Source organism: Stegodyphus dumicola, chromosome 2 (assembly GCF_044657685.1).
Source record: "Stegodyphus dumicola isolate Sdum_Otavi_A_Nest chromosome 2, ASM4465768v1".
NCBI lineage: Eukaryota > Metazoa > Arthropoda > Arachnida > Araneae > Eresidae > Stegodyphus > Stegodyphus dumicola.
In genome coordinates, this window is record NC_140769.1 from 78,343,834 (window position 1) to 78,359,267 (window position 15,434).

Consider the following 15,434-nt stretch of genomic DNA (forward strand, 5'->3'; position numbering starts at 1 on the left):
ATTGTTTTAAGTTCCTAATTTTTCACTCTGTGTTTTCAACTGCAACTTTTGAACTGAAGAGGAGAGTGTCTCTGAGTTGGGAACCATGTCTTGGACTGTGCATGTGGAGTTTGTGTCAATAAAACTAAATTAAATGTATTATTTAATTTAGTTTTTGCTGATTTATTTTACTGTATAAATATTGGTTTAATCATTAAAATAATTTTTCTCCAAGCATGGCCATTTGATACCTCCAGGACATTGGTGACCCTAGTGTGCAGGACACTGCAATGTGCATAATCTCAGTGCATCCACATAATTTCCAGTGCAGAAGACTTTCTTCTTTCTATTTTAGTGTTTCTAGAAAATGTGCTCAACTTTTCAGAACCAGTATCTTGTGATTATTAATATCCTTTTGAGTCTTATGAATGTTTTTTTGGCGGGGGATATTAGAGAGTGAAGCAGAAAAATGCCTGATACAGTCAAAAGTCGTTAATCCGGACTCGTCGGGACTTCAGCGATTCCGGATTATAGATCATCAGTGTAAATCTCGTAAGATGGCATGCAGAAATTCTAAAATTAAAAATATTAAACCGTAATTAATGAAATAAAGAACAATTATGATCTAAATGGGTTGATCTTTACAATATGGTAACTGGTAGTTTGGCGACATTTTGGAGGCGATAAAGGTTACTACCTGGGACTTTGGTAATAATGTGAGCAGTACTCAGTTCCGATTACGCATTATTTTGTGTGAGGGAAATGAGAGATCATGGGATATGTCATGTGATATTAATGGACGAATTACGGTTCTTTAATCGGAAAAGGGGGGAATCGGGAAAAAATCTGCAAATTTTGTATTTGGCTTTATTCTGTGTTGTGTGAAACAGTGTTCATGAATTTTTGGATCCCATGGCCGTAACTAAAGTGAATTCGAAATGGGTATTTATGTATGTATTAATTTAATGTATGTGCTCGTTTATATTTTAAGTAGTGTTTTTGAATTTAATTATATTTTAATTAAATGATAGTTATTTTGTGAATTTTATGTTTGTAGGAATTTGGTATACGTTTTAGTTGAAGTAAACGTGCATGGAAATAATTTAAATATCTGAAACTAAGTATTTGTAATGGTTGCGGTATGAATTCGTTGGTGACGTGTATAATGTAATAGATGATTTAGAGGTAAAAGTTTTTGGATATTTTATTTATTTTATATGTGGAAATGTTCATATTTGGAAAGGGTAAATACTTTTTCGCGATCAGGTAATTTCATATATGTTCTTTTTACCGGGTTTAAAGATTGAGAAAATTGTCATGTATTTTCGTGAAATTTTTCTAATTTATGAGAAAAAAGCAGTGTACATGGATATAGTGAAGAGTGTGCGCAATGCCCTTTTTGTGCAATTCTGGGATGTTTTTTTAAGTAAAAATAAGCCGGCATGTACGTGGTTTATGTGTATGTGTTATTTTGAAAAACGCAGTATGGTATTGTGCACTTTTTCCCAATTTTGCAGTGAATATTTGTCATGATTAAGCAGTTTTGTTAGTTAAAATTTCTAGCATAAGTGTAATTCGGCTAGTAGATTGTTGGAAGAAGTGTTCAGTAGATAAAAAGAAAAGAAACATGTCTTTACTTCGTGAAGACAAAATGGCGGCGGAAAAAAAAATAGAGGGTTGCTGTAGGAGAGTTGGTCGCCAAATTTTCGCCAAAAAAACGCCAAGTTACCATAATGTAAAGATCAACCTCTAAATGTTATCAAAATTTACAAAAAAAAAAAAAAAAAGCTTAATATTTATTTGTTTACTTTATTAAACATTTCTTTCAATGTAAGTTGTTTAAGTTGCTTCTTTTAATGTGATAATACTTTCTCTTTAATTCTATAAACAGACATAATTTCTTGTTCAGTTACAAAGTTTTGCTGTTCAAGTCCCGTAATTGCTGTGCCGAGAATACCGACTAACTTGTCAATCGAAATTTTTTTGTTTTCACTAACCTCTCTGTCACCTTCTGCATGTCTTTATCCATTTTTTGCAGCAATTCCACTTTTTGTTTGATGGACATTGAAACATACTTTCATTTTGTAGATCCGTTGGGAGCTCCAGCATCGGAAATTCTATTTGACATAATCGAAAGTTCAAGTTTACTTTTATGAAATTGCTCTTACAGTCTGCAAAAAATAATAAGCTGGATCCAACTGGAAGATTAAGGAACAACGCAATCATCAACATTAACTGAAATAGATAATTAGATAATTTTAGCTTATACCATCCGTTATACATAAAACGCGCACGCGAAAACGTATTCTGTGTTGGCAGTGGTGATAAAGGCAAAGCATGTTTTGCTTCCCTTAAATAAAGCTAAGACTAAACTAAATAAAATTCTTGCTTTATTCCATAAATAAAATAAAAGAGCTAACACTGTAGCCTTTACATTTAAAATCATTTAGTGAAAGCAAACTAGCATTATGCTAACTTATAATGACACAAGAGAACAAGAAACACGAGATTCGCCGATACCGGCGTACATATATATTATACTCGGCCAACCCACCGGTCTTGACGTCATCGGCCAATCAGCGGCAACCACGTTAGCTTACCTCCGATCAAAATTTGCATGTGGAAAACTAAAGCCAACAAACGGCCCTCTTTTCCCCATGCAAAGACAAAAACAAAACTTTCACAGAAGTTCATAGTTCAATTCTATTATACGAAAACACTTATTGTCTTTAAACACTGAAAACATATAAACAAAACTTTCTTAAATTAACAGCAGTCGCTGCTTTTGTAAATAAGTCGGCAGTATTTAATTTACTGGTGATAAATTCAAGGTCAAACACTCCATCATTTACTAGTCTTCTAACAAAGTGATATTTTACGTCTATGTGCTTAGTTCGGCGATTTTATATTGGCGATCTAGAAAAATCAATGGCAGACTTGTTATCACAAAATAGTTTACACTCTCTTAAATTAAACTTTAAAATTTCATCTTGTAAGACATTTTTCGTCCACATTAATTCCTTCGCTGCTTCAGATAAAGCGATATACTCCGCTTCCATGGTTGATAAACTTACACATTTTTGTTTAACAGTTTTCCAGATTACCGATACTTCATCTAAATATAATATAAATCCTCCCATGGACACGCGGTCATCTCTATTACTTGCATAATCAGCATCTGAATAACAATATAAATTTAGATGTTTAATCTTCGATAAGTTTTTATGTAATTTAGTACTATTGAAATAACAAAGCAATTTCAACAATGCTTCCCAATGCCTAATTCCAGGATTCTCCTGAAATTGTGATAAAATATTCACTGCATATGTAATATCAGGCCTTGTCCTGTTAGCTACAAAAACTAAACATCCTAACAGATTTCTAAAGGGTAATGTATGCATTTCCGCAACTTCTGTACTTGTAGATGGACAATCTAATTTTGTAAGAATAGTGCCCTTAGCTATGGGAAGTGAAGTTATTGGTATCTGGAAATGTTTAAATTTTTTCAAAAATTTCTTCGATATATTTTTGCTGATGTATAAAAACCCCATTCTCATTCTCTAAGAATTCAATTCCAAGTAACGTTTTAGTTTTGCCTAATACTTTAAGATCAAAAAACTTACTCAGCTGTGAAATTACTTTATCTATATTGATCTTTACTAAAAATCACAATATCATCTACATATAACAAGAGAATTACATTTGAACCCTTACAAACACAATTACACCATTATATTTTCTTAAAATGTAGATTTTCTAAAGTACTTTCAAATTCACAAAACCATTCACGGCCGCTTTGATGTAGACCGTAAATGGCCTTGTGTAATAAACACACTTTATTTTTCTCTTCGATGAATCCCTCTGGTTGGGTCATATATATTTTCTCATTTAGGTTTGCATATAAATATGCATTCTTTACATCTAACTGACAATTAGTCCATCCATATAAACATACCAGTATAGTGAAAAATATTCTTATGATTGAAAAATTTACTACAGGACTGTAAACGTCATCAAAATCTTCACCTCTTTTCTGCCTGAATCCCTGTGCTACTAAGCGTGCTTTGTATCTAACCACTTGATTCTTTTCATTTCTTTTTAGCGTATAGACCCATTTGTTTCCTATTATAGTTTTATTTTCTGCCTTTTCGACTAATTCCCAAACCTTTGTTTTCTTTATTGTGTCGATTTCTTCTTTCATTGCCTTATCCCATTCTTCAGCATTTACTGATTTTTGTGCTTCTTTAAAATTTTGTGGGATAACTATTTCTACGGAATTTGCCTCTTCAGACACAAAGCTAGTCTCCTGTTCTACGAAATTAACTTTTCCCGAGTATTCGTTTTTTCCACTAAAATCGAACTATCTTTTTCATATTTAATATTTCTTGCCTCACAATACTTTTCAATATGATTTTAGGATCTAAAACGGGTGTCTGTTCCCTCTACTAATAATATATGTCTGTATGTGTTCCATCTGGCCTTTTAACTGCTTTTCTTTGCCAGTTTAAGTCTGATACTTCTTTTGGAGTAAATTTGTCATCTGACAACTTTATTTCTTCTCTAGAAATTTCCTGTTCTTCATCTGATTCTGCTAATTGCTCAGATTCCTCTAGTCTTTTAAATTTAGGTTTTGATTTCTGTTCCAGGATGCCATTTGCTGCATACAATTTTTCATCGAACTTCACATTACAGGTTTCTATTAATTTGCGTTCTTCTGGCAGCCATATCCTATAACCCCTAGTTTCCTTCGCATATCCTACCATGATTCCTTCTTTGCACCTCATTTCTAATTTATTCCTAATCTGTTTTGGCATGCCAACATAGGCTTTACAACCAAATACTTTAAAATAAACAACACTGGGTTTTCTATTTAGGAACATTTCATAAGGGGTTCAGTTGCTTTTATGACATACTCTGTTCCTCGTATGTATGAAACAGCAAAGAGCTTCTGCCCACCATTCTTTTCCCATTTTACTGTCATTAAGCATAGCTTTAACTGCGTCTAATGCCGTTCGGTTAAAACGTTCACACACACCGTTCTCTTCTGGGGTGTACGCGTTCGTGCGTTCAACACTAATTCCATTTTCGGCTAAGTACCCTTCGAATTGCCTGTTACAGAATTTCCCACCATTATCAGTGCATATACTTATTAATTTTCTATTCGTCAGTATTTCCATTTGCCTATGATAATTCTTAAAGTTGTAGAACGATTCGTTTTTATTTTTCATACGATACACTGTTACTAATCCACTATAGTCATCTACAATAGCAAGAAAATATTTACTCCCACCCTTAGATGGAACTGGTAGTGGGCCACAAACGTCTGAATAAACCAACTGCAATGGTTTATCCGATCTCTTCGGAACAGATTTAAAAGTTATTCTACTAGATTTAGCAATAATACACGATTTACACCTCTCTATTGGTTTTTCAATTTCTGGTAACCCTTTCACGCTTTGATTCTTACTAGTTTTCTTAATATAATCAAAATTTACGTGGCTAAATCTCCGATGCCATAGCATTGCATCGTCTACTTTATTTAACTTTCCAATTTCTGTACTGTAACCGGCTTCCCTTTTACCTGTTGCATATCTAAATGGTTTTACGTGATAAAGTCCGTCATATCGTTTAGCGTAGCATAATCTATCCCAATTATTAAAGTATATCCACATCTTCCCTTTTGAAATCACAAAATGAGCACCAGCCTTTTCTAACCTTGCTCCCGATAATAAATTTCTTCTTAGATTTGGATTATATAACACATTATCTAACTCAATCCAATTTATTCAATTGCCTACTTTTACTGCAAATTTGACAGTACCCTTTCCTAGTACTTTACTTTCACAATTTCCTACAGCTAAAGACATACATATATCATTTATTTCTTCGAAATCTCTCATTAAATTTCTGTTATTACAGAAATGAGTTGTAGCTGCAGTATCTACAACCCAATTAAATTTATCTGCGTTACCTCCTTTATCTGTAGTTGTTACATAATTTTCTACTAACATTAATTCTTTATCTTTAAACTGTCCATTTTTATCATCTATTTTAAACTTCTGATTTTTACTTACATTTTCTTTACATTGAGCAATTAAGTGGCCAAATTTGTGACATCTGAAACAAGGTCCTATTCTCACATTTCCCATTTTTTTCTTAGATTTAGTTTTATTTTCAACTTTATCTTTCCCTGCATTTAAACTAATAGTATTAAACACGCTTATCTTGCTGTCTTCTAAATCGGCAATTACCTGGCGAAGTCGGCTTTCTTCCCTTACCAGCTCTTCAGGAATTCTTTCCAGCGTAAAATCTTCGTCCTTCCACCTATAGATCAATTGTACAATGCCGGAGTATTCCTGGGGTAATCTCCTTATTGCCTGGAATCCTTTAAGAAGATCTGCCAAGTTGTGACCAGCTTCAGCCAACTTCTTTGCAGTCATTCTTATCCTTGCGATGAATAATCCTATTTCTTCATTTGGCATATATCTAATACTAAAAAAATTCATCCAGTAACTGAATTATCCTTGCTCTTGTTTTGGGTTCGAATTGTTTCTGTAGAACTTCCCATGCTTCTTTACTACTTGAACATTCTTGTATCAGCGGCCTGAACTCAGCTTTAATTCCGTAATATAATGTAGTGAAGGCTCTGTTCTCCCTCAGTGTGAACTCCTGCTTTTCACGCCTTGTTGCACTTTTATCTAATTCTTCTTCTTTGTCCTCTATGAAGCTCCAACAATTTCTATCCAGTAACAGCATTTTCATGTCGACTTTCCATCGATCCCAGTTGTCATGGTTTAACAACTCAAAACCTTCAGGTAGTAATGACATCTTCAATTAAGTGTGAGCACAACGACATGAACAAACTTCTAAGACAGGTCAGCTCCTTTTCGTGGATAACGGCCCTCTTCGCCTACATTCCTTCAATGCTGAGTTGAACTGGATGACTGATTAGCTGTTGGCGCTGGGCCCATAACCCTGTTGGCAGTGGTGATAAAGGCAAAGCATGTTTTGCTTCCCTTAAATAAAGCTAAGACTAAACTAAATAAAATTCTTGCTTTATTCCGTAAATAAAATAAAAGAGCTAACACTGTAGCCTTTACATTTAAAATCATTTAGTGAAAGCAAACTAGCATTATGCTAACTCATAATGACACAAGAGAACAAGAAACACCAGATTCGCCGATACCGGCGTACATATATATTATACTTGGCCAGCCCGCCGATCTTGACGTCATCGGCCAATCAGCGGCAACAACGTTAGCTTACCGCCGATCGACCTCTGATCAAAATTTGCATGTGGAAAACTAAAGCCAACATTCTGCGCTTGCGCAAACGCATATGTGCAGTCGTAAAGGTCTTACGCTCATGTGTAAACGCCTATGCGCATGTGCAGAAAGTTTTTAGCTTTGAGGTCCGAATTAACGACTTTTGACTGTACAAGTATTAATAACAGTGATGTGCAGCTAGAAGCAAGCAAAGTGAGTGTAAAGATTCCCCCATTCTGGATTGATAGACCAGAGATATGGTTCTATACTGTTAAAGCCCAATTTAAAATTGCAGGAATTACATCAGAAGAAACTAAATTTAACTACTTAGTGGCTCAGCTGGATCCTAATAATTGTAGAAAATATATGGGATAATAATTGTAGAAAATATATGAGACATTATTAAAGATGAAAATGCAACTAAATATCCAGCAGCAAAAGAAAGAAACTTATTTTTAAAACTTAGAGCGAAAATAAGCGTATCAAAAGATTATTGACTGGTTTAGAACTTGGTGATATGAAGCCAAGCCAACTGCTGAGAAAGATGAGAATGCTTGTTGATAATAACGATGTGTCTGATAAAGTGTTACGTACTCTCAGGATGGAAAAGTTGCCTGACGCAGTCAAAAATATCTTTAGAGTCAATGATGAGAGTCTTGAAAAATTAGCCACAATGGCTGATAAAATTGGTGAAATGGGTCCATGCATGAAACTTGCAAGTGCAAGTAATGATGCCTGTCCAGTTAACAAACTTCTCACTAAAATATCTGCTTTGGAGCAGCAAATAGCTTCACTCAGTGTGCAGAGTTCCAGATCACAAACTCGTCGTCCCAACCATAGCCATAGGAGTCGCAGCAGATCTCAGAAACGATATAATCCAAAAGGGAAACTGTGCTATTTCCACTTTAAATTTGGGAAAAAGTGTATTCCACATTGCTGCTGGAAACAGATGGAAAGCTCAGATTAGCAGTAGATTCAGCGGCAAGCCCTGCTGCTACTGAAAACATGAATTGCCGCAAATTTCGCCTTTTTGTGAAAGACAGGAATAAAATTTCTTAGTGGTGCAGATATCAGCTTGATTCCAGCTGACGCTAAATTTAAAAGCACCTGCACCTCATATAAGATATATGCAGCTAATGGAACTGAAATCCCAACGTTTGGAAGTAAAGTGTTGACTGTGGTCCTCGGACTGCATCGCTCATTCCAATGGCCATTCATCATAGCAAAGGTAAATAGAGGCATTTTAGGTGCTGACTTTCTGAATCAGTTTTATTTATTGCTTGACATTCGCGAGAGGAAATTAATTGATGGTGTCACAAATATATATGTATATAGTGATGTAATGTCAGTATCGAAAGATGTTGCAATTAGTACAGTGTGCAATTCTTTAAAATTTTCTGAGCTGTTGCGAAAGTATCCTGGTATTACAAAGGCCAATTTATTGAATACCAAAGTGAAGCATAACGTCCAGCACTATATTGCTACAAAAGGACAACCAGTTTACTCTCGTGCTCGGCAACTTGATGCCAAGAAACTGAATCTGGCCAAGCAAGAATTTCAGTTTATGTTAGACAGTGGCATAATCAGGCCATCTAAATCACAGTGGGCTAGTGCTTTGCATTTAGTTACAAAAAAAGATGGAACTTAAAGACCTTGTCGTGATTACAGACGTCTGAACGAGCAGACCATTCCAGACAGATACTCAATTCCTAGGATTGAGGACATTTAATCTTAAGTGGGAAAACAAAAAAACTAGACCTATTCAAGTCTCTAAACTAGACCTATTCAAGGCATATTACCAAATACCCATAGCTGAGGAAGGCAAACCAAAAACAGCCATCATAACACCATTTGGATTGTACGAATTCAACGTCATGAGTTTTGGTTTGAGGAATGCCCCTTCTACTTTTCAAAGATTTGTGCATGAAGTGTTCTGAGGGCTACATTTTTGTTTTCCTTACCTGGATGATGTTTTTATTGCTTCATCATCTGAAGATGAGCATAAAACACACCTGAAATTAGTTTTTGACAGGCTTGATAAATACGGCCTGTGCATAAATGTATCAAAATCTGTATTTGGAGTTAAAGAAATTGAATTTTTGGGATACCTCATTATGCCATCTGGTTCACAATCCCTGCCTGACAAAGTCAAAGCTATTCTGGATTATGAACTATCATCTACTCTCTGCATGGCTTAAGAACGTTTTTAGGCATGGTAAATTTTTATAGGAGATACTTGAAAGATGCTGCTCAAACTCAGGCCATACTACATGAAATGCTTAAGGGAGCAAAGAAAAAAGATAAAAGCAAAGTACCTTGGACCCAAAAAAGCATAAAGCAATTTGAGAAATGCGAGACAGACTTGGCTAATACTGCCCTTTTAAGTTACCCAAAGCCTGAATGTCCATTATCTCTGTGCACCAATGCCTCAGATTGGGCAATTGGGTCAGTGTTACAGCAGTATGAAGATGGTAACTGGAAACCAGTTGCATTTTATTCAAAGAAACTAAATGGGGCTCAAAGAAAATACAGTACTTATGATCACGAGTTGCTCACAATATATCTCTCTATTAAGCAGTTTATATGCTGGAAGGAAGGTATTTTCAAATTTTCACTGATCATAAGCCACTGATTTTTGCATTCAAGCAAAAAAATGATAAAGCTTCACCCAGGCAGCTGCGTCAGTTGCAGTACATCTCGTAATTTGTGACAAACATTCAGCACATTAGTGGAAAAGATAATGTTGTTGCAGATACTCTATCCAGAATCGAACAGGTATCCGTAATTGATTATGAAGAAATTGCAAAAGCACAACAGAATGACCCTGAGTTGAAAGAATTAATTGCAAGTAACACTTCACTAATGTTCAAGGAATATGTACTACAATCTTGAAATGTCCTATGGTGTGACACTTCAGTCAGGAATATTTGCCCATATATACCCCAAAGTTTTCGCAAGAAAACTTTTGATCATATTCATGCTTTTGCACATCCTGGCGTCAGATCTACTGTAAAACAGATAACTGCCAGGTTCGTATGGCCCAGGATGAAGAAACAAACAAGTGACTGGGCTCGAGCTTGTCTGCAGTGCCAAAAAGTTAAAATAACAAGACTCACCAAATCAACGTTTGGTACATATCAAGAACCAGATTTAGTGTCATCCATATTGATTTGATTGGGGCTTTGCCACCATCTAATGGTAAAATTTATTGCGTGCATTGACAGATTTTCCTGTTGGATGGAGGTGGTTCTCTTGGAAGATATAACGGCAGAGATTGCGTAAGTAAGGCATTTTATGAACATTGGGTGAGCAGATTTGGAGTGCCAAGCTGTATTGTAACTGACCAAGGCCATCAGTTTACTTCCCAAATGTTTAAAAACTTTGCTGCCATTTGTGGTGCTAAACTTCTGCATACAACGCCCTATCATCCCCAATGCAATGGGAAAATAGAACGTTTTCACCGGACACTGAAGGCTGCAATAAAAGCTCATAATAATGTAAAATGGAGTGATATGTTACCAACAATTTTGTTGGGATTAAGAGCTGCTATCAGAGATGGTACAAACCATTCTATTGCTCAAATGGTATATGGTACCAGTATCAGGCTTCCTGGTGAATTTTTTGAAAAACCCAGTGTCAGTGTTGAACCTGACACATTTGTGTTCAATCTTCAGCAGCACATGGCTCTATTAAAGCCAATGAAGTCTTCCAATACATGTCATTCTTATCAAAAGGTTTTGTACTTAAAGATCTAAGGACCTGTACTCGTGTTTTCATGAGAATTGATCGAGTGAAGAAACCACTCAAGCCTTCCTATGATGGCCCATTTTCTGTGTTAGAAAGACATGATAAGTATTATTCTGTGCACATAAAAAGAAAGTGTTAAATTAGTGAAGTGTTAAAATCTCTATTGATAGGTTTAAACCTGCTTATCTTATGAATGCAGGTAGCATGCCAGAGATATCCAAAAAGCTTGATAATGATGTAGATGATGGATCTTCAGAGGAACTGAATCATAGTACTCTCCCAACAAACACTCGCTGTGGTAGGAAAATAAAACTTCCTTTAAGAAGTAATGTACTACTGCTCATGAATATATTTAGATATAACTTTCATTCTTTTTTATCACTGTTCTAGAAATTTTGCTTCACATTTTATGTTCATGTATCAGTAAGAGTTGACATTTTTGTGCTTTGAAATGCAGTGGGTTTTGCATAGGCATAACATTTGCATTAACTTCTTATAAGCTATCTTAAAAGTATAATTATTGTTTTGGCTAGAATATTTCAATGGAATATAGTGTAGTGCACATATATCTTATCTTTTCTGAGTTAGTATTAATTTCTCTCTATTCTGTTAATGACACTGCAACATATTGAAAATCAAAAAATTTGTGCTTTATATAAATAAGTACTATTCTACTCATATTGGTTGTAGTTTAAATTTAGAATCATATATGAGTTTTAAGAGCAAACCTTTAACTTCTATCCATCTGTAATTTAATTCAATAATACTATATGTTTTTCAGAAAAATATTAATTTCCCAAGAATATTATGTGTTAAATATGTATGTTCAGAAAGTATGGTATAAAATATGCTGTTTTATGCAGAATTTTCTTTTTCTAATGATATTAGAATATTAATATATAAAAGTAATGACTTCATGCTCTGAAATTGTAGTATCAACATTAATGAGTCTAAATTTATGTAGTAATGGTTCTCCTACCACATTTTCCTTGCATCGTAACTTGGTTACTGGTAGGGGAGTAATGTTGGCACATAAATATTAACTTGGGCAAATGCCACTAGATGGCTGCAGTATGCAGGAAGCAGTTTATTCACAGTTTCAAAGACGACCGATCCAATCCGATCCGAACAAGTATGGCTGGAGTAGCGCGCTAAGCGCACTGTTTCCAGCTCATGAGGAGAGCCAGTAGGCACATGACGGTAGGAAGTCTGACGTGGTAGGAGTTAAGAGAATGAGGTGAGGCAGAAGGGGGGCGAGCAAGATGCCGCAAGCCTAGGAATTAGGCCAGACAAGAAGACGCGCCGCAGACGGAGCTGTGCAAGGTAAAGCAGTAATGAGTTTTTAAGATAAGATACTGTGAAAGTATACTACATGACAGAACGAGTTTGTAAGAATACAAACTCTCAAAGGCATACATTTGCAAATATAGAGTTACAGTGACAAAAATGCAGTTTGGAAGATCAGAAATCATATAGAAGTTTCAATGAAATAATAAGAAAAGTATTCATAAAAGCTATATGCAATATGTACAACTATATACAGGAATGTTCTACTTTATGACTTGCCTGCTAGTGTGGAAATGTAGTAAATAATAATAAATTATAAAGTAATGATTAATTGTAAAGTAAAAAATACTGTTTGATTGTAAACATTACAAATTAATTTGTGCAGTGGTTTTTTTTTTTTTTTTTTTTTTTTTTTTTTTTTTTGTTTTTTTTGTTTTTGTTTTTGTTTTTTTTTTTGTAATTTTTCTGTTTGTTTAATTGTTTTAAGTTCCTCATTTTTCACTCTGTGTTTTCAACTGCAACTTTTGAACTGAAGAGGAGAGTGTCTCTGAGTTGGGAACCATGTGTTGGACTGTGCATGTGGAGTTTGTGTCAATAAAACTCTTGCATTATTTAATTTAGTTTTTGCTCTTACTTTTATTATTATTATTATTACTATTCCTTACTATTATTATGATTATTCCTTACTATTACCCTGTTATTTAAACAATGCAGTATCAACCATGAGCTCTAACCACTTGGTTGACACTACTAGTTGTAGTCATTTAATGGCCATGGAAAGAGCTCTGGGTAGGATTGCCGTTTTGGTACAGTCCATTAACAAGAAGAGGAGTAATAGGTTTAAAACTGTGTTTAGAGGTTGTATGGCAGAAATCTTTGGGACAACAAAATGGTTTTGATGCTTTATTAAAGGTAGTTGTTTTAATATAGCAGTTGTAAACTGTATGCAAAAATTAAAAATGTTTGTAATGTAAGTTCTTAACATTTTTTAAAATTAAAACTTAATCCTAGGGAAGTAATAATAAGGAAAGACCACATTATTTAGATTGATTTTTGAGAATGTTGACTTATTGCATATAAATTATAGTTATATTGCATATAAATTTTATAGTTCTTATTTTGAGATTTGATTGTAAGACTAAAGAGAAGCAATAAAATGTTTATCTATTTTTAATATAGTATTACAGATTGTTTATGTTGTTATTACAGTGGAATTTAGAAAATAATTTGTACATGATGCACATAGTATGTATTAAGATTTTCTTATGCTAACTCAAGCTACACTAAAAGTAGCTACTCATGCTCATTGTTTAGGTTAATTTCTTTCTTTATAGTTTATCCCTGGATTTGATATAAATTCAAAATTGAAATTAGTTTTTCTACTATACCTCAGTTCCAAGTTCTAAATAAAATAATGATTTCTCATTCCTCTGTAGTTATGAATGGGAAGGTGAAGTTCAAAAGGATTCTGAGGTTTTGATGGTAAGTATTAAATTATAGCAATTCCTTAAACAAAATAAAAAGTATGAATTAATAGGTATGAAGTTATGTAATCTTCTGACATCTAGTTTTCCTGCCCATCTGTAGAAAAGAATTTGTGAGCATCCAGGAAAGTTGTAGTTAATGTTATACGGTAATTGATATTGAAAGTATTTTATTATATATATGATGTAGTGTTTGTGGAAAATAAACCAGTTTCCTTTTTAGTCATGGCCGAAATATTATAGAGAGATGTAGCTCACATATAAATAAATGATGCTGTATGGAAGATAGTTTGATGATGTTATGGAGATGGAAAGATGGAGTTGCAGACAATGTGCTGATGTCAATACGTTATTTATTAATTTCTTGGGATATATCCTTGATTTGATACAACACTGGGAGCATGATATAAGTATCCCACAGTTTCTGTATACGCAGCTTACATTTTATGTAGTAGAAAAGTACAGCTTTGCAAAGAGATGTCACTTTAGCAGGAAAGTGCAAGCAGTGAAGATCGCATAATAAATAGGACTATTTAAAGGCTCAAATCCTTTCTTCTAATCCTGAGCAGAAACTGGGCAAGAGTTTTCGTATTGCAGGGAAAAAGATCATGCAAAATGGTGTAGTATGGATCCTTGAAGAAAGAATGTATTTAATTAAAATTAAGAATTTAAAGGGCTTTTGCTAATTAAGTTAGAAATTTGTTCCAATTAAATTTAATTTCTTAGTAATTTTCCTTCATATTTTATATCTTACATGTTCCCCTTCTTAAAGGAAAGGAAGGCTTGCCTATAGGAAAGCCTTTTTAGAGAAAAACTGTTAAAGCAGTAGTAGCAAATGAAGAGAAATTTTGTATAAATGTATGAAAAAGGAAATGAATGGCTTCAAGGACATAGGCTTGAGGTTTTCGCTGTGTCCTGTCATTTAGTTCATCAACTTTCTCATATCTGAATATATAAAAATGTACAGGGTTCGTATGGTCCTTAAGAATCCTTAAAAGTCCTTAATTTTGGCCAAAATGGATAGAAGGTCCTTAATTTTAATCATCAGAAATTTCTGTCTGTTTTTACGGCTGCCATTTTTAGTGTGAATTGGCATTTTGGAGGAATATTTTTGGTGATTGACTGACAAATATGGTTATCTTTTAACCCTTTGTTGCTCAGTGTTCCACTCATGGGACACCCAAACTGAATCGCTTCTGAAACCGTTAAATTCAACCGTAAATTGATAAAAATGCCTTTATAATATACTTCAAACTTCTCTTTTAAAATAGTAAATGGCAGCATATCACAAGGAGACCCAGATTTCTCATTTATGATGTGTTATTAAAATCCACTTATTTTGTAGTAATTTTCTATATTTTTTTGTGACACAAAAAAATTCGTTTGACAAAGAAATTCCGTATAATTTTGATGGCTGTACTCTATATTATTTGCTGTATATTTTTTTACATTTTTCATACAAAAATTCATTAAATAAAATGGGGTGTTCCATTAGCGGGAACACTGCGCCTTTAGCGATCTCATGCTATTACACATCAGAACATCTGTCTTAGGAGAAAATATCTGTTGTATATGTTTTCTATTTACGTTGTTTTGGGGGGGGGAAGGAATTCAAGCAAAGCAGTCTTGAGGGGTGAGGCGTGGTTTGTGCTATGAAAACCCTAATATGGGC

The 15,434-nt window shown here is 34.3% G+C and overlaps 1 protein-coding gene across 4 annotated transcripts in view; it reads left to right on the plus strand.

Annotated features, from left to right (window-relative positions):
* LOC118200823 (protein CutA homolog) overlaps positions 1–15,434 on the plus strand; it is an 87,250-nt gene that overhangs the window by 20,348 nt on the left and 51,468 nt on the right. For all 4 annotated transcript variants that reach the window (XM_085810787.1, XM_085810788.1, XM_035372794.2 and 1 more), the window contains one exon: positions 13,715–13,760. In XM_085810787.1, coding sequence (XP_085666913.1) covers positions 13,715–13,760 — 46 coding nt within the window. The remainder of the gene's footprint in view (positions 1–13,714; positions 13,761–15,434) is intronic.